We start from the raw sequence: 23,180 nt of genomic DNA on the forward strand, positions 1-23,180 counted from the left end.
TTCCGGGGAGAGCAATAGAGACGAGGCGTGAGCTAGAAGGGCTGGAGCGGAGGCAAATAAGGAGCTCGGTAGATTGAGTGGCTAGAGAGGTCGGAGGTAAGTGGCTGTAGGAATCGGGCGGACCCGGAACACAGACGCCTCGGGACCATGACTTACGCTTATCTCTTCAAGTACATCATCATCGGAGACACAGGTAACCCGCGGGCGGACCGCCTCCGGGGCTGGGGCGGGGAATCCCACCTCCGAAATCGGCCTGGGGGCGGGGCGGGGCGAGGCGAGTGGGCCGGGCGAGCGGGGTTGAGCCGAGGGGGCGGGGCGAGCTCCGGGGGGGGCGGGGCTCCGCCGGTGCCTCCGACCCTGCGCCCAGCCCCGGGAGCTAGCGGCTTCCCGGGTGGCGTGCGCCACCTGCACACACGCCGTCCTTTTTCAGGTGTGGGGAAGTCATGTCTCCTCCTCCAGTTCACCGACAAGAGGTTCCAGCCGGTGCACGACCTCACAATAGGTAAGCGTATCCGCTCGTTCCAGAACAGATTAAAGCCAGCTGGCCTGAGCTGCTAAAGGAAGAAAGTTTCAGAATTCTAGAAAGTTAACTTCTTGCTACCTTAGTCCGAAATTATGGTATATGGACCAACGGTAAAAGCTGGCAAACGGAGAGTAAATAACTGAAAGGTAAATTTAGAGGTGGGTGTACGATAAACACTAGTTGCTGTGGACTTTTTTTTCCCCCTTCAAATGCAACTTGTATACTTATGGGAAATCCCACAGAAACAAGACTGCTTATTCAAAAACAAACAAAAGCAAAAAAACCTCATTTGTAGTTTGTGGTTAACTACCAGCCTCACATGTTCTTCAAACACCGACGTAGGATTTTGCTGTGTGTGTTGGAGACGGAAAAGCCAATGTAATAGCCATCCCAGCCCTTCCTCCTCTGCCTCCTTTTCCCTCTTCACCTTCTTTCTCCTTTTTAAGGCAGGTTCTGGCTGTGTAGTCCATGCTAGCCTCACATTCACCCTATAATTTACCCTGGCTGTGAAGTCCCAGAGATCCTGCCTCCAGCTCCGAGTGCTGTTTGGTGGATGATTACAGGCATACACCATCACACAAGCTTAATAATTTCGTTTTTTGTGCCGAGACTGGCTTTGAACTCAGCGTATAACCTGACAGTGACCTTGAACAAGTTTTGATTTTCCTGCCTCCACCTCCTAAACGCTGGGATTAGATATGCACTGCTACACTCAGGCTGTGGTTTTTGTTTGTTTGTTTTTGTTTTTTACTCTTTGAAAGTGCAGTCTTAAAAAACAAGAATTACCACTCTGGAGGCAGAGACAGGTGGATCAATCACTGTGAGTTTGAGGTCAGCCTGGTCTACAAAGTGAGTCCAGGCCAGCCAAGGCTACATAGAGAAACCTTGTCTCAAAAACAACAACAAAAATCCAAAAACAAACAAAAAAATTTACATTCTTACTGTTCTGAAAAAAAGAAAAATTGACAGTGACTTTTTTTTTCAAAAAGTACCTTTCAATTTTTGTTGAGGTAACAAGTATTTAGAAGCAATTTTTATATCTTTCTTATAGATTGTAGCACTTTAAAGTAGAAATATTCCATATAAAGGGAGTATATCTACATAGGATGACTTAATTGATGCCGTATCATACCTGAAGGTAAGCTAGATTAGCCATTTTTCTTGAAAATATGAATTTCTCATGCTATGTGCAAAATACTATATGTAAATATGAAGGGGATGAATTATCTGCTTATGCTGCAGATTTTTAGGATTTGTTTATTTATTTATTATGTATATGATATTCTGCCTGCATGTGTGCCTGCATGCCACATCTCGTTACAGATGGTTGTGAGCCACCATGTGGGTCCTGGGAATTGAACTCATGACCTTTGGAGGAGCAGTCAGTGCTCTTAACCTCTAAGCCATCTCTCCAGCCCATGATGCAGTGTTTTTAACACAACTTGAAAAAAAAAATTGTCCTTGAAAGAGATGAGTTTTGCCTTGAAATAGAAAAATACCAAAAGCCATATCAGTTTGCCAGTTTCCACATGCTGCTTTGAGAGAGGCTATTTCCAGTGCGTTCTGGGAATTACTGGTGGTTGAAGTTACGTTGTCCTTGAAGCTGGTTTCTTAGGCAGCTTCCTTACCTGCAAATGAAAATGGTTTTAGAACTGCAGTGAAGAAGTGCTGCTTCGTACACAGAACTGCCGGGCACTTTGAGGCCCTGTCAAGAGATGCTTTCAAGGGATCAAAAGCAGCTGGAGCCGGCCTGGGGGGAGAAATCGCTTTCAGGAGGGTCAGAGAGCCGATTCAGCAGTAAAGAGCACTGCCTGCTCTTCCCGAGAACAAGGGTTCAATTCCCAGCACCCACATGGCAGCTCATAACCATCTGCCGCTCCAGTTGCAGGGAGTCCTCTGCCCTCTTCTGGCTGCCACAGGGACGAGGCACACATGTGCATAAAATTTAAAAAGTCTAAAAAAAGCCAAATACTTTCAAACAAAGTTCTTTGAAAAAAAATGCAGAATTAAATATTACCTAGTCAGCTTTCAGTATAAACTAACATTCCTAAGAATTTATTCATCTCTTTTAGTTTTATATTTTTCAGAGAATTGTCCATTTTCTATGAATTGTAGCTTTGTAATTTTTTTTGGGGGGGGGGAGTTTTCAAGACAGAGTCTCTCTGTGTAGCCTTGGCTGTCCTGGACTCGCTTTGTAGACCAGGCTGGCGATCCACCTGCCTCTGCCTCCCAAGTGCTGGGATTAAAGGTGTGCGCCACCACGCCTGACAGCTTTGTAATTTTTATTTTTTTAGACAGGGTTTCTCTGTGTAGCCTTGGCTGTCCTGGAACTTGCTTTGTAGTAAGTACACATTCCTCAGATACTATTTGCAAGTTGTTACAGTAACTGCACTGCCCCTTTTCTTAAGGCTAATAAAAGATAATCTAGACAGAGCCTTAGTTATCATCAGGTTTTGTTTTTTTGGTTTGGTTTGGTTTTGGTTTTTTGAGACAGAGTTTCTCTGTGTATCCTTAGCTGTCCTGGACTCACTTTGTAGACCAGGCTGGCCTTGAACTCACAGAGATCTGCCTACCTCTGCCTGGCATAAAGTCTTATTCATTTAATTATATAATAAATATATAATATATAATTATATAATATTATATATTATATAATAAATCGAACGTGGTCTATTACCAGAATTTGTAGAACTAGACCTACAAGCAGAACTGGCTCTGGCAATCACCCCCAGATTTATTTTTAAAATTTTATTTGTATGTATGTGCATGTCTATTTGCACATGTGTGCACAAGTGCCTGCAAGTGCCAGAGATTGTTGAATCCCCTGGAGCTGGAGTTACAGAGAGTTGTGAGACACCAGACATAGGTGTTGGGAACCAAACTCTGGTCCTCTCCCAGAGCAACAAGTGCTGTTAACCGCTGAGGCATCTCTTTAGCCCACCACGGTCTTAATACAGCAAAATTTGTCCTGATTATGAAGTCAGAACAGTGAGAATATTTGTGTTTGATCTTAATTAGCTTTGGTCCCTTATCCTCCTTAGGTCGTTATCACTTAGAATCCACTTGTTTATTTTGGGTACAGAGGATTAAATCGAAAGCCCTCGGTGCTAAGCAACTGCACTATTCTTGACTTATACCTATAGCTGCAGAGTGCATTTTTTTCCCCTGTGTTGACTTGGCCAACCTTGTATTTGCTATACAAGTAGATGATGACCTTGAACTTCTGATCCTACTGTTCCTACTGCCTTTACATCTTGAGAGCTAGGATTACATGCTACGTCCAGTTAAGGGGTTCTGGGCTGTGTGTGCCAAGCATGTGTGTGCATGAGTGTGCAGGTGCCCATGGAGGCCAGAAAAAGGGTATCGGGTCCCTTGGAGCTGGAGTTACAGGCAGTTGTGAGCTATCTGATGAGGGTGTAAGAAACCCAGTTCCGGTCCAAGAAGTACATACATTGCTTTGCTCTTACTCCTGAGCCATCTCTCCAGCCCTGGGCTCAATTTTGTGTGGGTCTGGGGAATGAATCCCAGGCTTTGTGCATTCTAGGCCAATACTGTATCAGGTGAGCACCACCCTGAGTCCATGGGTTTTTAATTCTAGGAAAGAAATCAAAAGGAACACAGGGTTAATTGGCACAGTTAAACACCAGTATTGGACTGAAGTGAGCGGAGACAAAGGATTCATTATGACCCTTTGGGGAAAAGGGTGCGCCTCCAGAGTAGCATGTGTGTGTCCCTGACAGTCATGTTCATTTTCTTGGCCTTCACTGACAGGTGTGGAGTTTGGAGCACGTATGGTCAACATTGATGGAAAGCAAATCAAACTGCAAATCTGGGATACGGTAAGAGAGGGCAAACCATCTAGTATCAGACCAAGACCCAATTATAACAATAAGAGCTAATGCAGCCGTGTGTGGTGCTGTACACCTGTAGTTTTAAAACTGTAGGATGAGGCAGGAAGGTCAAGAAAGGTCAGGCCGGGAGGGTAACATACTGAGATAGGTCAAAAAAAGTGTCTTTTTTTTTTTCTTTCTTTTTTTTTTTTTTAATGACTCAACTTGTGGCAAAGTGAAGGCAGGTGGATCTACAGCCTGATCTTCACGGACAGTTTCTGGACAGCCAGGGCTACACAGAGAAATGCAGTCTCAAAAAAACACAATAAAATAAAAGAGATGCAATCAATACAGTGAAAAAACAAAAACAAAAAAAGATAAACATTTATATAGGAAAAAATGAATGTCCCCTTACATAAGATCCTTTTATAGTTCACATTGTTGCTTCTCTGCCAGAGAAATTCAGTGTACATTTAAATTCATAAATAAATAGAATTTGCCCGCCAGGCAGCGGTGGCACATACCTTTAAGTGCAGCACTGGGGAGGCAGAGGCAGGAGGATCTCTGTGAGTTTGAGGCCAGCTTGGTTGCAAGAGTGAGTTCCAGGACAGCCAGGGCTACAGAGTAAGATCTGTCTAAATGAAATAAAATGAGTAAATAAATAGATAGGTAGATATAGATAGATGATACGTGTGTGTGTGTGTGTGTGTGTGTGTGTGTGTGTGTGTGTGTGTGTAAGGGGGGGCGTTGTGAGACGGGGTAGGGGGTAGATGCAAGTTAATGGTAGCATTTTAAGAATTAGAAACTGTGTGTGTGTGTGTGTGTGTGTGTGTGCGCGCGCGCGCGTGCGCGCGCACAACCTGGTGCATGTGGAAATCAGATGACAGCTTTCTGAAGTGGTTCTCTTTCTCCCTTTTCAAGGAAGTCTTCCAGGGGTCAGGCTCAAGTTGTTGGGCTTACATGACAAGTGCTTCGCTCAAGTGCTTCGAGCTATCTTGCCCGCCTAGGATTTTTGTTTTCATTAGTATTAATATATATAGAATTGTGACAAGAGTAGACATAGTAGTGTTTTTTTTATAGTGTCTTTTTGTAGAGTGGTTTCCATATTTTAGGGATTTTTCAATATCAGTAAATACAGATCTGCCTCAGTTCTTTGAACAGTTGCATAGTCACAGAATGTCTGTATCATGTGTCTGTGTAGGCGGCCTCCACTGCACTGACGGATATTAAGGCTGTTTCTAGTTCTCAACCATTGCACAGCTTCACTAAACATCCTTACTTAGCCGGGCGTGGTGGCGCACGCCTGTAATCCCAGCACTCGGGAGGCAGAGGCAAGCGGATCGCTGTGAATTCGAGGCCAGCCTGGTCTACAAAGTGAGTCCAGGACAGCCAAGGCTACACAGAGAAACCCTGTCTTGAAACCCACCCCCCCAAAATCTTACTATTACAATTTTATGCAAATAGTTGAGATTTTCTGTAGATTATTTGCCCAGAAATGAGAATTCAAGGTAAAAATTGCCTGTATTTTAAGTTTTAATCAATGAAGTACTATCAAAGTTTGCTTAGTTTAGCGAAATTTTGCCTAATCTGTAGATACATTGCTTTTGTGTGCAATATTTCATTTAATTTATACTGTTCTTTCCTCAAAGGAAAACATCGTAGTCTCTATTCTAGTTAAAGAGAACTAGAACATGATTCATAATGTTCAGTTAAAATCTCTTCTTGTTTTTGTTTATTCTTATTATTTGATTGGAAGAGTAACTTTTATTCACCAGATGTAATTGTCTTCTTGGAGACTTAGTGCCGAACAAGATCCCCTTTCCAGCTCCTTCTGAGCTCTGGCTGGCTGGTTCAACTCAGATGTTCTGGCTCAAGTGCCTCTCCAAGTTGGCTGATTCAATCAGATTTGCCTGAGATGCTGACTGGATTGCTCTGCTTGGCCTCAAGCTAACTCTAATAATCTGTTCTAATCTTCTGGCTCCTTCTCATTCTCTGGCTCATTCTGTCTTCACCTGTGTCTAGCTTGTTCTCTCTTTAACCTGTCTGTATAAAACTGTCCTGGCCAGGCGTGGTGGCGCACGCCTTTAATCCCAGCACTCGGGAGGCAGAGGCAGGTGGATCGCTGTGAGTTCGAGGCCAGCCTGGTCTATAAAGTGAGTCCAGGACAGCCAAGGCTGCACAGAGAAACCCTGTCTTGAAAAACAAAACAAAACAAAAAAACCTGTCCTGGTAAAACCTCCTCTCCTCTCCCTCTGCGCTGCTCTCTTTTACATTACCTGTCTTTCCTCTCTGTTCTGATGAAAGTTGGCCACATCCTATTCTGTCAGATCTTTCTTCCACCATTTTAGGTTGTGTTGATCCTAAGATTATGAATCACTTCATATCACTAACAGTATTTAACTCCAGACAGGCAAGTGTAACTTTAAGACCTGCCTCGTTTGGCCAGTTTTTGTTTGCAGCACCCCACCCCCATAAAGCCTAAGAAATATTACTTTATTTTTGAGGTTTACTCCTTATGTTTTAATAAGTTGCTACATACTCCCTTCTCTCACGGTTGTGAGTTCATTGTCATTATTTACCCCCCAACTGGATATTGCAATTCAGCTTTTATTATCTTTTACGTTTTATATTTCCAATTTAATGGGGGAATCCACCACCCAAAGGTCAACACATAAATTCTTACAAAGTAGCAAAAAGTAAAGCCAGTGGGTATAACGACCAGTATATGTAGCTTCTACCTCTTTGACTTCAATCAATATTACTTAACTTTTTTCCTGTTTCTTGTTCCTTTTCTTTTCTTTTTTTTAAAGATTTATTATTTATACAGTACTCATACCAGAAGAGGGCCCAGATTGCATCATAGATGGCTGTGAGCCACCATATGGTTGCTGGGAATTGAACTCAGGACCTTTGGAAGAACAGACAGTGTTCTTAACCTCTGAGCCACCTCTCCAGCCCCCTTGTTTCTTTCTTTTCTCTTTTGGTTTTTTCGAGACAGGGTCTCTCTGTGTAGCCTTGAATGTCCTGGACTTGCTTTGTAGATCAAGCTGACCTCAAACTCACAGTCATCGCCTTCCTCTGCCCCCAGAGCGCTGGGATTAAAGGCGTGCGCCACCACACCTGACAACTTTTTTCTTTTTAAAGATAGTCACCCAGGCAGCTGCAGCTAAGGATAACCTTGAACTCCTTATCCTCCTGTAGTGTTTTAAAATTATCTGTATTATTTGTAGGCCCGGCTAGTAATCAACTAAGACACAGACGCTTGTTATATTTTAAAATAGCCTTAGTTAACTTGGGGCAGGGCAGATATCAATTTTTAAAATTACTTTTTATAGTAGGGCCTTAGGCATGGGATCCATGTATTTGTTTTTAATAATTTTTATCAAGCTACTTCCCTAATCCCATATATTTGTTCATGTTTTTTATTTGGGCCGGATTTTCCATGCACGCTGGCCACGTGCTTCTCCTCCTTCTAACCCATGGTAGCCTTTTTCTCTTTTCTTTAGGTCTCTCTCCTTTTTCCTCATGGCAATCTTTTTCTTCTTCCCAGAATTCCTCTCACTCCTAGCCCCACCTATCACCTCTGCCCTGCCCAAGTGGGGTGGCTTTTTATTAAACAAAAGGTGGGTCAGAGACAGCAAGCAGCAATTAGCATCAAAAAACACCAGACCAGGCTGGTGGGGGTGGGGGTTGGGGCCTGTGGGTGGAGGGCGGGCTGGAGAGATGGTTCAGAGGTTAAGAGCACTGACTGCTCTTCCAGAGGACCTGAGTTCTATTCCCAGAAACCACATGGTGGCTCACAACCATCTGTAGTGCGATCTGGTGTCCGTTTCTGGTGTGCAGGAGTACATGCAGCTAAAACACTCATATACAATAAAAAAAAACAAAAACAAAAACAAAAAAAACCAGACCATCTGCTAACATCTGTTTTTGTTTATAAAAAAGGCCATTTTAATATATAGTAAGTACAATTATGAAAAATTATAAAAACCAATAAGTAAGTCTTATATATAATTTTTAATCAAAACTTATTTGGTAACCTTATAGAAAATATTATCTATTTTATTTTGGTAAATTTAAAATTTTGAATCTAAATCAATATTTATTAAAGCTTAAATTTATTAACCTAAAAGTATTTATCTAGACTTAAAAGTATTTTTTTTAATTTTTAAAACAACTAAGTTTACTTTTAAAATTAACTATTTGGTTTTTAACCCCATTAGAGACTTAAGAAGGAATAAATTTAACTACCTGAGTAAAAGGAAAGTGTAGGTTAGTAGTTTCTAAAATGAAAAAATGACAGAGACGGTTTATTGTCTGAATAGACACCCAAAACTTTCTATAATGTTGGAGCATTATCTTTAATCTTTTAGCCTAGTGTATCTGACAGACATATTTGTGAAGTAGGAACCATTGAGGACTTGTTTATCTTGTTTTGGCAGAGTCTGGCCATCAGATTTGTCTGTGTCTAAGTTTGTCCATTTTGGGCAGAATTTTGTTTTTGGGGGAAAATGAGGACATTCTTGCCCAGTGGCTGTCTTGTCACACTCAAAGCCACCTCCACAGGGAGGTTGCCCAGTGTTTATCATCTTCTGTGTTAGGCTGGGTACTGTCAGGAGTTAACCTGTCTTATTGTCAAAGAATCCTTAAAATAGTAAAAATGTTTTTAAATGTCATATTTTGTAGGTCTTTGAGGTTTTTGAAGACCTTATCTATTTTACCATATCTATCTATGGAATCATATCTGTTAAACCTAGCATGTATGTTTTTATACTTGACAAGACTATGAATTAATCAACAATTGATTTGTATTACTTAATTATCCTAAACAGCCTACAATAACACTATCAGACTATTGAAAGTACAGTATGTATTAATTGAGCTGTATGTGTATAATACCTCATATTAGAGTAGAAATAAAATGTGTGAAGAACAGTACCAAATTTGAATTTCATTTTAAGGTACCAAAATTAAACCTACTTTTGTATCAATATACAAAATATTACATCAATGAATCAAAATTAACCTTCTTTGTGAGTAACACTCCTGCTTCTATTCCATATGTTGGGATGGCAGGTGTGTGCTACCACACCTGAATTAAAAAAAAAAATAGATGTTTTAGTGCCAAGAATAAAATCTAGTAGATGCTAGTTAGTAATATGGTTATGGCCGTGTTGTTGGCTTTTTGTTCTTTTCCCAAAGTGCTTGCATGAGAATTGGTTGGCCATGAGGAACGTTCAGGGGCACAGTTGTATGGGTATGTGGGTAGGATCCTCAGAACCACAAGGCGAGCCTGGCATGGTGATGCGTGCCATCACTCAGGAGACAGGAAGGTGGGCCCTGCTGAGGCCTCTCTGGACCACATAGAATCATAGACTTCCGAGCCAGCCAAGACAGCGAGACTTTGTCTCAAAAGCAAAAACCGATAAAAACCCTAAAAACAAAAGCAAACAAAATTTCAAAACCACAACAAAAAAAGCCAAGTATCTGCCTGATAGCTGATATTTCAAACTAGATATCTTGCTCTCACTTGGGAGAAATTGAAAAGCTGTAGATTCTCTTCATTAAGCCTTCATGTTCAACTTAGTGTGATGGCTTGCTGGCATCTATGTCTAGTTATTGTTCAACTGCTATAAGAAGACATCATCACCAAGATAACTTTATTTTTTCTTTTCTTTTCTTTCTTTCTTTCTTTCTTTTTTTTTTTTTTTTTTTTAGACAGAATTTGGCTGTCCTAGACTTGCTTTGTAGACCAGGCTGGCCTCGAACTCACAGTGATCCACCTGCCTCTGCTGCAAGGATTAAAGTCATGCACCACCATGCCCAGCGACCAAGATAACTCTTATAACAGGTAGCATTTAATTGGAGGCTTGCTTACAGTTTTAGAGGGCTAGTCAGTGATCATTACAGTGGGAAGGAGACAGGCATGGCACTGGAACTTTACATGCTGATCTGCAGGCCACAGGCAGAGAGGGAAGAACACTGGACCTGGCGAGAGCTTCTGAAACCTCAAGGCCCACCCCCAGTGACACACTTCCTCCATCAAAGCCACACCCCTTAATCCTTCCCAAACAGTTCTGCTAACTTGGGACCCAGCACTCACACATATGAGCCTGTGGGGACTGTTCTCATTCAAACCACCCCTATGCCAGTACTTGAAAGGCTGAGGCAGGAGCACCTTGAATTCAAGGCTAGCCTGAGCTACATCATGACTTGTAGGCCAGTTAAGGCTACAGAGAGACCAAGTTTCACAAAATAAATCCCCAAACAAGAAAACTCCATGTGAGTTTTCTTTTTAGTTGAGCATGGCCAAGGATATCTGAGACCAATATGGACCCACTTAAGTTGAACTAGACAGTTTTCCCAGCATACTATACTGGCTCCCAAGTGTTCATGAACTTGACTGAGATGAAGTAGAGATTTGATGTTGTTTTCTGATGGCCAGCTGGAAGCAAGACTATGACTGTCTTTTTGTGTGTCATCCGCCACCCCCATTCCCGCAACATCCACCACTACCTCCCACCCTCACCTCGCTTGCTTGCAACAGTGTGTCACTGTGGAGCTGAGGCTAGCGAGGCATTCTCACTCTTTCTGCCTCGGCCTCCTGAGCGCGGAGACATTAGTGTGTGCCAGCTCACCCTGTGAGGAGGAAGGAGAGAAGTTATCAAGTAGCTTAAAAGAGAACAAAAAGTAAGAAAAGCAAAAACAGGACCGCAGAAGAGCTATGGAGTACTATGTCAGAGTAAATATGAAAATCTACCGAGTTTTCTTAGTGGACGAAGGTGCTTTTCACATCTTAAAAGTGTTTCTAGAATTACCGGTAAAAGGCTAAGCAATTGCATGATGACTACAGAGGTTGTGTATCTGGGGAGAAAGTCACTGTAGGTTACTAAACCATCTTTTCTTACATTTTTACCCCAATTTAGACTGTACCGCTTCTGTGCTATGAAGTATTGTGGCTCTGAGTTTGATTTTTGGTCAGTTATTCTACTTGTCCCTCTGAGCTTTATTTCCCCCATTTTTAAAAAAAGATGTATTTATTATTGTGTATACAGTGCTCTGTCTGTATGTGCGTCTGCAGACCAAAAGAGGGCATCAGATCACATTACACATGGTTGTGAGCCATCATGTATGTGGGTGCTGGGAATTGAACTGAGGACCTCAGGAAAAGCAGTCAGTGCTCTTAACCTCTGAGTCATCTCTCCACCCCTATTTCCCTATTTTTAAAGGAGAATAATATCAGTCTGCTTTAGGGCTAGTAGGAGAATAAATGAGATTATATATGTGTTGTGAATATTTTTTAATCTATTATAATTAGATTTCTTATGCCTCTACTTCCCTTCTAACCCCCCAACACTAGGTAACAGAGAAAGAAGGTTAGAAGGGAAGGGAACATAGATCTCTTTACTACTAACAGCTGGTTAGGATCATTGGGTTTGTTTTTTTTTTAATTTATTCATATTATATCTCAATGGTTATCCCATCCCTTGTATCCTCCCATTCTTCCCTCCCTCCCATTTTCCCCTTATTCCCCTACCCTATGACTGTTCCTGAGGGGGATTTCTGCCCCCTGTATATGCTCATAGGGAATCAAGTCTCTTCTTGGTAGCCTGCTATCCTTCCTCTGAGTGCCACCAGGTCTCGCCATCCAGGGGACATGGTCAAATATGGGGCACCAGAGTTCGTGTGAAAGTCAGACCCCACTCTCCACTCAACTGTGAAGAACAGCCTGTCCATTGGGTAGATCTGGGTAGGGGGTTCGAAGTTTACTGCACGTATTGCGCTTGGCTGCTGCCATAGTTTGCACAGGTGGATCATTGGGTTCTTTGCAGCAGTACCAATCTCAGTCATCAGGATGTTCAGCCGTCCAGCAACAGTGACAGCAAACACAGCGGAAGGATGAGCCAGCAACAGCATGGAGCAGCAGCATTCTATTTCGGAACTCCCCGTCTCTGTCTCTCTCTGGGCTCTAGCATTTATTCCCTCTGCAGGGTACTCAGAATGAAACTTTCTGAGGCTGGCAAAGAGCCCCTCTCAGCCTGCACAAGGCATAGCTTGCTGCTGTGGACAATCTCAACGAGCCACCAAAACTTTCCACTACATATATGTGACTGTCTCTTACCAATCCTAATACACTGCTAGGCAACAACAACAGCAACAATAATAAATAGTTTAAAATGTTATTGTAGGGGTTGGAGATGGCTCCGTGGTTAAGAGCACTTGCTAGTCTTACAAAGGACCTGGGCTCGATCGCCAGGACCCATATGGTGGCTCATAACCACCCATTTATTCAGCCCCAGGGGACCCAGTGTTGCCTTCTGACCACCACAGATGCCAGACATGCATATGGTGTACATACAAACACGCAGGCAAAACACCCATACACATAAAATTAAATAAATTTTAAACAAAAATTATAATGTTGTTTGTAGAATGAGTATTATTACCAGCTGGTGGTATACTACAAAAACCCATTTATATCTCATATTTCCATTATAATCTTCCTGGTGATAGAATATGAATAATAACTTTCATTTTCCAGGTTTTATGGGGAGAAATTATTCTAAAAATTTGAAAACTTTTCTAACAGGATTGGTTCAACATGTAAATTATTTTGTGTGGTCTTTTGTCTTGCTTTTTTGAGACAGTCTGTGTAGCCCAGGCTGGCCTCACATTTGTACTTTTGAGACAGTCTGTGAAGCCCAGGCTGGCCTCAGATTTCTTCTTTTGCTTCATTCTCTTGAGTACTAGTGTTAGAAGCAGGCATCAGCACAGCAGGCTGTTTCTGTTTATGTCTGTGTGTGTGCATGTGTGTAAGGTGTGTACACAGGCCAGAAAGGTGCATTGGATCCTAGGGTTACAGGTGTTGTGAGCTGTCCAGTATGAGTTCTGGGGTCTAAACTTCTATTCTCAACCTGGGCTTGGTGGCGTACACCTTTAGTTCCAGGACTCGGGAGGAAGAGGCAGGCAGATCTCTGTGAGTTTGAGGTCAGCTTGGTCTCCAAAACAAGTCAAGGACAGCCAAGAATAAAAGAGAAACCCTATCTTGAAAAACAAAACAAAACAACAACACTTCTATTTTCTAATAGAGCAGTAAGCATTCTTAATACCTGAACCATCTCACCAGCCCAGTGTTTATATTTAAATGACACTGTAGTTCCCTTAAATAAAAATAAAATAAAGGAACTATTCATTATATTAGGAAAACAAAAGTAGCATGGCATGGTGGCACCCAGTGGGGCAGAGGCAGGCGGATCTCTGAGTTCCAGGCCAGCCTGGTCTATAAAGTGAGTCCAGGATAGCCAGGGCTATTACACAGAGAAACTCTCTCTCTCAAAAAACCAAAAGAAAAAGAAAAAAAGAAAGGAAGAAAGAAAAGAAAAGAAAAGTATTTAGGGTATGGGGGAATTAATTGCTCAGTTATAAATAAGTCAATATTTTGGGGTCCCTTCAGAAATGAGATAAGATTTTGAACAGAATTTCTTTCCTTCTTTCCTTCCTTCCTTTCTTTTTATTATTTTCCTTCTTCTTTTGGTTTTTTGAGACGAAGTTTCTCTGTGTGGCCCTAGCCATCCTGGAGCTCCCTCTGTAGAGCAGGCTGACCCCGGCCTCCACATGCTGGGGTTAAAGGCATGCCCCACCAGTCTAACTGAGCAGGGTTCTTTTGAGGAAAGCTATTCCAGGTACTGGACATCACTTCCTGTTCCTTATTCCTACCCCACACAAGATCCCAGCAAGGAACTTCCAAGTGCTCTTGCTGTTACCAGAGAGGCGCCCAGAACTGCTCTGCATAGGCTCACTTGCTTATATCTGGTTTTCTGCATTGCTGCATTGGAATGTGCCTTCCAGTGGTCAGGGTATTGGCATTCTAAAATAATTGTTCTCTTTTTTACAGATGAATAAAAACAGAAAAAGCAACGTAGTGTATTCAACATCATGTTTGGGACTGACTTTCCAGCCCCATTCCCACTTTTACTCTAAGGGGTATCAGGAAATGTCTGTGAAAGTTGTTGGTGTCGTGCTTGGCACTGAGTGTGTGTGGGACCTAAGGATAATGAGCATCTAACAGTTTGCTGGACAGTCTCATAAGGAGTGGTACCTGACCCACCTGAGATCTCAGTCACTTTTTTATTGAAAAATAGCCCACCTGGGCCCTTCCCTTAGATGATGATGATGATGATGATGATGATGATGATGATTTATAATCTAGCACAAGTTCTTTCTTTAGTTAAATCTTCTGTTTTAGGGTGGCATGTGAGCAAGTCACTTCTCTGGAAATAACCTAGTTTTACTGGGATTTTTTGTTGCCATGTTGATGGTAAAGGCTGGGCAAGAGTCCTTCCGTTCTATCACCCGTTCCTACTACAGGGGAGCCGCCGGAGCACTGCTGGTGTACGACATCACAAGGTGAGCCGGCTGGAGTGCGGGAGGGGAGCGGGCCTGGCCTCCTAAAGCTGTCCCCTCGCTGCGGCTTCTGCCAAGGGCACGGAGTAGGGACTGCTGCTTCCTTGCACACTGAAACCTCCCTTTCTCGTGTATGTGGAGCAACTTGGCTTTTTGAGACAGACTCCTGACCAACATTCTCAACTGTTGCGCTGCAGACGTGAAACCTTCAACCACCTGACCTCATGGTTAGAGGACGCCCGCCAGCACTCGAGCTCGAACATGGTGATAATGCTGATCGGGAATAAGAGGTAAATCTGTCTTTATAAACACTAGTTACAGCAAACGTCTCCTGTCAGTACCAGTTTCCTTTTGTTCTGTTTAGTTCTGTTTTGATTTGGAGTCAGCGTCTCTCTGAAGTAGCCCTGATTGGCCTGGAACTCACTTTGTAGCCCAGGCTGGCCCAGAACATGGCGCCATCTTCCTGCCTTTACCTCGAAAGGCTGGGACTGTAGGCATGCGCCATCTGGCTGATACTGAGTTTCTTTTCTGTTTTTTTTTGTTTGTTTGTTTGTTTGTTTTTTGTTTTGGTTTTTCAAGACAGGTTTCTCTGTGTAGCCCTGGCTGTCCTGGACTTACTTGTTACCAGGCTGGTCTCAAAATCACAGTGATTCACCTGCCTCTGCCTCCTGAGAGCCTCCTAAGGGCCTGTGCCACCATGATGGGCTGACTTTGGATTTCTTGATATCCAGACTTTCTTTCTTTATTGTTATTATTTTTTTTTTCAAGACAGGGTTTCTCTTATAGTCCTGGCTGTCCTGGATTTACTTTGTAGACCTGGCTGGCCTCGAACTCACAGAGATCCTCCTGCCTCTGCCTCTCAAGTGCTGGGATTACAGGCATGCGCCACCATGCCCGGTTCAGACTTTCTTAATGTATTAGTTTAGTAAGAAATGTTACAATGGCTGGGTGTGGTGGCTCCTGCCTTTAATCCTAGCGCTCAGGCAGCAGGGGCAAGTGGATTTCTGAGAGTTCGAGGCCATCCTGGTGTATGAAGTGAGTCCCAAACAGCCAGGGCTGTTACACAGAAAAACCTTGTCTTGAAAAACTGGGGAAAAAAAAGAAAAGAAAAGAAAGAAAAAGAAAATGTTACAATGATAAGATTACATAAAATTTACCATTTTAACTACTTCCTAGAGTATTTTGTAGCCCTAAACATACTAAAATTATTCTGCAAACCTCACCATTATCCATCTTCAGAACTTCTTATTTCCTTAGACTTTTTTTTTTTTAAGATTTATTATTATTTATACCGTATTCTGGCCAGATGGGCACCTGCCTGCCACAAAAAGGCACCAGATCTCATTACAGATTGTCGTAACCCACCATGTGGTTGTTAGGAACTGAACTCAGGACCTTTGGAAGAGCAGTCAATGCTCTTAACCTCTGAGCCATCTCTCCAGCCTTTCTCAGACTTTGAAACCATTAATTCTGTCATCTCTCTTACCCTCAGTGCCTTCCTCAGCATTTGGCAACTACCATTCTTTCTTATTTTCTTCCTTTCTTTCTGTTTTTGTTTTGTTTTGTTTGTTTGGTTGTTGTTATAGCTGCTGCTGCTGCTAAAACAGGGCCTTAGCTGGCCTCCATCTCACTATATAACGTAGGCCAGAGTGCTGGGATTACAGGAGTATACCATCATGCCTAGCTCCTACATTCCTTTGTTAAAAGTATTCTAAGCCCCTCATGTAAGTAGAATTACATAATGCTTGTGCTTTTATGAGTGCCTTATTTTATCTAGCATAATGTCTTCAAGCTCTGTCCATGTTATAGCATCATTAGAACTCCCTTTGGGGGATTATAATGTTTATTATTACCACCTTTCATTTCTCTATCTCTCTGTGGACACTTGGGCTGCTGCCACTTTTTGACTATTGTGACTGATATTGTCATGAACATGGGAACAAAAATATTATCTGGTCAAATTTCTGCTTTGAGTTTGTTTGGCTGCATAACCAGTGGGATTGCTGGATCACATGGTAATTCTGTGTTTAACTTTTGAGGACCTACCGTAGTGTTTTTCATTGAAGCAGTACCATTTTGGATTCCAACAGCAATTCACAAGGGTTCTAGTTTACATTTAAAAAAAATTTTTTTTAATGAATTTATTTATTACGTATACAGTGCTCTGCCTGCAGGTACACCTGCCAGCCAGAAGAGGGCGTCAGATCTCATTATAGATGGTTGTGAGCCACCATGTGGTTGCTAGGAATTAAACTCAGGACATTTGGAAGAGCAGACAGTGCTCTTAACCTCTGCCCCATCTCTCCAGCCCATTAGTTTACATTTTTGGCAACGCTGTATTTCCAGTTTAAGAAGAAATTTTTGCTTCTTAGTTAGATCTAAGCCAGGTGTAATAAGACAGGTGTAATAACCTAGGTTTAGTGGTATGTATCTGTTTGCACTATGAGGCAGAGGCAGGCAATTCACAAGTTTGAGACCAGCCTGAGCTGTATAGTGAGTTCTAGGCTAGCTTGTCCTATGGATCAAAAACCCTGTCTCAAAAATTAGGTCAAGGCCAGTGAGGTGATTTGGTGGGTGGAGGTACCTGCCACCAACCATGACAACCTGAGTTCAGTCCCTGAGCCCTATATGGTAAAAGTGTAGAAGTGACTGCTGAGGGTTGTCCTGTTACCTCCATGTGCACACCATGGTGCTAGCAGTGCGCATGTGTACACACATACACACTGAGAAGCACAGACACATTAAATAAATATAGTAAAAAAGTCAAACCCATAAGCCAAGCATCGTCATGCAATCCCAAGATGTGGAGAGTGGAGCCAAGGTGGATTTTAAAGCTGCCTTTGGCTACATAGAGAGATGGAGATTAGCCTGGGCTAGGTGAACCCAAAACAGGCTGGATCGAGGGCTCAGGGTGTGAACAACTCTTGCTTCTCTTGCGGAGAATCTGAATTCTCCCAGCATCCACATCACGTGGCTTGCCATTACCTATAACTCCATGCTGTCCTGGATCCCACTTGAAAAGGCACAGGTACCTTGAGTGACCAAGCGTTGCTCACCTCTCTCTCTGTAACAGAGAACAGTACTATCTTCAGCCATGCAGAAGCTATTCTAAGTCTGAGTAGTAAATCCCAAGAGACCACAGAAGTCTCCACAGAAGAGTGTCGTGTAGGATCGACACCTGTCAGGCATCAACGGGCAGGTTTAAACTGCTGTAGGATCCTGTAGGACTGTAGTTACCCCCTTCTCTTAAATCTTTAAAGTGTCCTTTGAATTTATCCCTTACAGTGATCTGGAATCCCGAAGGGATGTGAAAAGAGAGGAAGGCGAGGCCTTCGCTCGGGAGCACGGCCTTATATTCATGGAGACATCGGCCAAGACAGCCTGCAATGTTGAAGAGGTTAGAGAAGAAGCCGGGCGGGCGGCTCGGAGGGCCACTGCTGCTGTCCCGTCATTGTCACGTTCCCTTTCTCCATGGTCGTGACAAAGGAGAATGCGCTGTGCTCACAGTGGCCGTCTCCTGCCAAGGGAATCGTCCCATTCTCTTTCACTCCAGTTCCAAGAGTTTGCTTTTGCCTTGCATAACATTAATTGCTACATATGGTTTAGACACCACTGTTATTTACACATCACCTTACTTGGGAATCTGACAGAAACTACCCTCGTTATGAAGCCAGCTAAGTGTATATGTTGTATTTGCTCTGGCTACTAGCCTATGGCCTAGGAACATCAGTGCCTGAACACCATAGGATCCCCTTTTATCAACTCTACTCAATGTGGGGTTTTGGTTTGTTTTGGTTTGGTAGGGGTGTTTTGAGACAGGGTTTATCTACGTAGTCTTGGCTGTCCTGCACTTGCTTTGTAGAGCAGGCTGGCCCCAAACTCACAGTTGATCTGCCTTCCTCTGCCTCCCCCAGTTCTGTGATTATAGGCATGCGCTACCATGCCTGGCATCACAACCAGATTCTTAATTCACTTTAGGAGTCCAAATAAGAATATTTCTGGGCCGGAGAGATGGCTCAGAGGTTAAGAGCACTGACTACCCTTCCAGAGGTCCTGAGTTCAATTCCTAGCAACCACATGGTGGCTCATAACCATGTAGAATGTGCTCTACTGCCCTCTTCTGGTGTGCAGGAATACATGTAGGCAGAGCACTGTATACATCATAAATAAATCAATTAAAAAGTATTTCTATTTCTCTTACCTCTCTACTTAAGTTTAAAACTTATAAATTATTTCTCTCTCCTCAGGCCTTCATTAATACAGCCAAAGAAATATATAGGAAGATCCAGCAGGGTTTATTTGATGTCCACAATGAGGTGAGAAAGGTTTGGGTTGGAATTGGCAGTCACCTTGATAGAAGCTCCCTAGAATGTCATCATGCCTGCCCTGATGTCCCCAGATGTCTAGTTTTCTCTCATCGGAGCCCCATAGTGCTGAAAGAGATAAGTTGGTGGTCTGCAGACTTATAAGAGTTTTTCTCCTTGACCTCAGTTTCTTACTACTCTAGAATATAAGAGAATAATAATTCTTAATTGCTTAGGAGTGAAAACCTCTGGGACAAAACAAAAAAGTCATATGCTAATATGCCAGGTCAATTCTTTTGCTTCACTTACTCTTTAAAAAGATTTTTTTTTTTTGGCTTATGTATGTGTATGTGGTGCACATGTGTACATATGCATGCTCATGTGTGTAGATGAACGGATGGGTGTTCATCTCAAGGCCCACAGTTGACAACAGGTGTCTCTCTGCATCACTATTCACCTTACACATTGAGGCGGGGTCTCTGCTGAAGCCAGAGCTCGCCATTGAGGCTGGTCTGGCAAGCCAGTTGCTCTAGGACTCCCTGTCTTTGCCTCCAAGGGCTGGGACCCCAGGTGGGCTGCCATGCCCAGCAGGCTCCGGTATGGTTTCTATGGCTCTGCACTGTGGCCTCACGCTGACATGGCAGATATTCCCCTGCCGAGCTGCCCGCAGCCCTCCTAGCAATGCGCAGTCATTCCCTCTGTACATAGCTATGAAGTGTATGTGCAGCAGTGACCTTGAAAACAGGCAAAAGCCACCTCTGGCCAGCTGTGGCTCGCTTCCCAGCCAGGCATTTCACCCTCACCCGCTACATGTCACTCTCCCACAGCAGTTCGGCTAGAGAGCACGATTCATAGAATTTAAAGAGTTCGAGGCCAGCCTGGTCTACAAAGTGAGTCCAGGACAGCCAAGGCTACGCAGAGGGACCCTGTCTTGAAGAAGAAAAAAAAAACCACCACCAACAAAAATTTAACTAAAAAGTTCTCCCTTATCCCTGTCCTTCTCTCACGCACTTCAGCACTGATGTGGAAATTGTTGCCTTTTTGCTTTTCCAGGCAAATGGCATCAAGATTGGGCCCCAGCAATCAATTTCAACAGCAACAGGACCAAGTTCCTCTCAGCGGAACTCTTGTGACGTAGGGTCTGACTCTGGCTGCTGCTGAACATCTGACCTGGACTCTTTTTTTTTTTTTTTTCCACTCCTGGAACAGCTTCAGATCAATCAGCTTAAAGAAAGAGGTCTTACTTTGTCTGAGAGTGGCCTATTTTCAATGTGTGATGTTTCACCCTTCCACTTAAAACACCAGAAGAAAATTGGGCCCTTTGGGGACAGGAGCATTTCATATAGATTAGGGCTCTTTTCATCCTCTAATTTCTAAAATGTTAGGATCAAAGTTGATTGTCACAGAAGTTGGAAAATAAACAAGTATCTCTGCTTGCTAGGTGTTACGGCACATATCTGTGGTTCTAGCTCTCAGGAGGATTGCCAGGACTTTGGAAGTCAGTCTGGGCTACATCAATAACACTAGGCCATTTGTCTCAGAGAGCCAAAATAAAGAGAGAGAAAGGAAAAAATACATAAATCTGTTTCTCACCTAATTTTTAGTTACTGGGGTGAAGGCTATTCTGACTGATCATTTAGGATTAAGGGTCTGGATAGCCTTAGAATGATGGATCTGTATATAGTAATTTCACTGAGTTTATCTCCTTGCCTTGGAAACCTGCCTGTCATTTCACAAGAGTTCCTATAGGAGCCGGGTGCCTCTGTACTGTCTCATTGCTAGTTTCTTCTTTCTTACTGTGTGTGCTCAACCTGAAGTATCACTCCTCAGGAGCCCAGCCCCCCCCCCAACACACACACACATACAGCATCTCTCACAGGGGTCTGGAGCCCCATGCTTAGGCTAGGCCAGCTGGCCTCTCTTGTTGCTAGTTCTTGTTTCTTGACTACAGAGCTTGGAGAGCAAGCTGGTACTAGACCTAAGAAAACGTTAATTGTTCTTTTTGTTTAGGGGGCCAGTTCTAGCTTTACAGTCTCTGTTACCAAATTGATCTCTACTGTTTCATCTTCTTTCCTTCTCTTGCCACTTTCAGTTTTTGGTTTTGGCTCGTGTGTGTGTGTGTGTGTGTGTGTGTGTGTGTGTGTGCGCGCGCTGGAGATCAAATATAGGGTAAGTGCTGTACCACTGAGCTGTACCCTCAGGAGCCTTCTCTGTTTCTTTTTGTTTTGAGGCAAGTTGCCTAGGCTAGCCTTGAACTTGCAGGCCTTTAATTTGGAGTCCAAATGTTTCAGACTCCCAAGTAGCTGGGCATACTCCCTAACAAGATCTATTAGACTTTTATTCTAATCAAGCTAATTGGCTTACTAAATATAACACATTTATTCCAACTCCTATACCTTGACACATGCTCTGCCTTCTACTAACATTATATTGACTTTTTTTTAAAAAAAGCCGATCCCTTACTGACTGACTTAGGGGGTCCTAAGCAATTATTAACACAGTACCCCTTAGCATTCCTATGTTATTAATATGTATATTTATTTGTATATGTTTTACTTTTTAAGTGTGTTTTGTAGTGGTTTAGAGTGGGAGAGTGCTGTCTGTCTCATAAAGTGTGTAAGCTCTCTGAGAGCAGGGTCCGTGTCATCCCAAGCCATCCCACCATCCTGTACTGTACCCTGTGCAGCTCATGAGCTTGAATGTTAGTGACATACTTTACAACTGTAGGCTTTAGAAGAAACAAAGAGCCGCCATGTCTTTGTAATTGTAGCTCAAACGTTCCCATCTACTTCTGGTTCTCTGTTGCTCTGCGTCCTGCCTCACTGGAACTCACTGCCGCCATTTTGTGCAGCATATAGTAAGAATGCCTGCTCCTGAGACTCAGATAAGTAGATAACTCTTCACCCCCTCCTTAAGTATATAATACTGTTTTAGCCGTTGCTTTTGCTTCATTCATTCATTAGACCACCTTCTGCGTCAGTTGCTATCTTTTTTACCTGTCTCATTTCCTTTCACAGCACTGAAGTCTCACCAAAGTTTCTAATTTTTATTGTTAATGACTGTTTTGCTATTAAACATATGCATGATCCAAGCTGCTTCTGTTTCCTGTGGTTTTTTTTTTTTTTTTTTTTTTTTTTGGTTTTTCGAGACAGGGTTTCTCTGTGTAGCCTTGGCTGTCCTGGACTCACTTTGTAGACCAGCCTGGCCTCCAACTCACAGCGGTCTGCCTGCCTCTGCCTCCCGAGTGCTGGGATTAAAGGCGTGTACCACCACCGCCTGGCCCTGCCTCTGCCTCCCGAGTGCTGGGATTAAAGGCGTGTACCACCACCACCTGGCCCTCCAATGTTATTTCTGATCACATCCTGGATGTAAATGGAGAATATCCTCCTAGAATATTGCTCCAAAGATGCCTCTTAGAGCTGGCTTTACACTCAATTCTGCTCCTAGGAGTAGCAGTCAGATTAACCCTGCACCACAGGAAGTGAGAAGACATCGGGCGTTGGACACACTAGGTGTTGGGCGGTTGTGCTCCTAGTGTTTTGTCTTAACTCCACCTCATTCCAAGAGGCTCTAGTGCTGGTTGAATTTGCATTTTGCCTGCTCCCTCACCAGGCACAAAATTGAGCACAATGTTTAGTACTTTTTATTTTTCCTTCTTCCCTCTCTCCCTTCTTTTTTCTCTTTCATTTTCAGTCAGACTAGGGTGTCCTAGAACTCCCGATCGTCCTGTATCAGCCTCCTGAGTACAGAATGTTCCAGCACACACATCAATGTTGTAGTTCTGTTGGAAAGTTTTGCTTTACTGTCCAAATTTTGTTTAGCAGTTCACAAGCATCAGAGAATTGGCTGAAGACAGTATTTTGCCTGCAGCTGTTATCCTCAGTGATGAGAGAGAACCATTCTGATTTTTTTTTTTGAGCACTAAAAAAAAAAAAAAAAGCTAATTCCCACATCTAATTCTATTACATTTTATAACCTACACTTGGTATTTTTGACAATTTGAAAGGAAAAAAAATGGCTATAAATTCATGACCTGAGTTAAGTGGTCATGAGTTAATACAGAAATATCTCCCACCTCTCTGTGCTGAATAGTAATTATGAGACATTCTGGGTGTCAAT

The 23,180-nt window shown here is 42.9% G+C and overlaps 1 protein-coding gene across 2 annotated transcripts; it reads left to right on the forward strand.

Moving 5' to 3' along the window:
* Window positions 1-54: 54 nt before the first annotated feature.
* Window positions 55-22,156, forward strand: RAB2B (RAB2B, member RAS oncogene family). 2 transcript variants are annotated; one of them, XM_084767368.1, is made up of 8 exons: window positions 55-193; window positions 431-502; window positions 4,295-4,362; window positions 14,678-14,760; window positions 14,955-15,047; window positions 18,043-18,154; window positions 19,005-19,073; window positions 20,115-22,156. In XM_084767368.1, exons 1-8 carry the CDS (start codon window positions 148-150, stop codon window positions 20,220-20,222), a joined length of 651 nt encoding a protein of 216 aa, XP_084623494.1. In that variant the 5' UTR covers window positions 55-147; the 3' UTR covers window positions 20,223-22,156. The 2 variants fall into 2 exon arrangements, with proteins under 2 accessions (XP_084623494.1, XP_084623495.1); XM_084767369.1 differs by lacking the exons at window positions 55-193; window positions 431-502 and adding an exon at window positions 536-669.
* Window positions 22,157-23,180: the final 1,024 nt, after the last annotated feature.

The sequence above is a fragment of the Acomys minous genome (genome assembly GCF_964271855.1).
Source record: "Acomys minous genome assembly, chromosome: 18".
Classification (NCBI taxonomy): Eukaryota; Metazoa; Chordata; class Mammalia; order Rodentia; family Muridae; genus Acomys; species Acomys minous.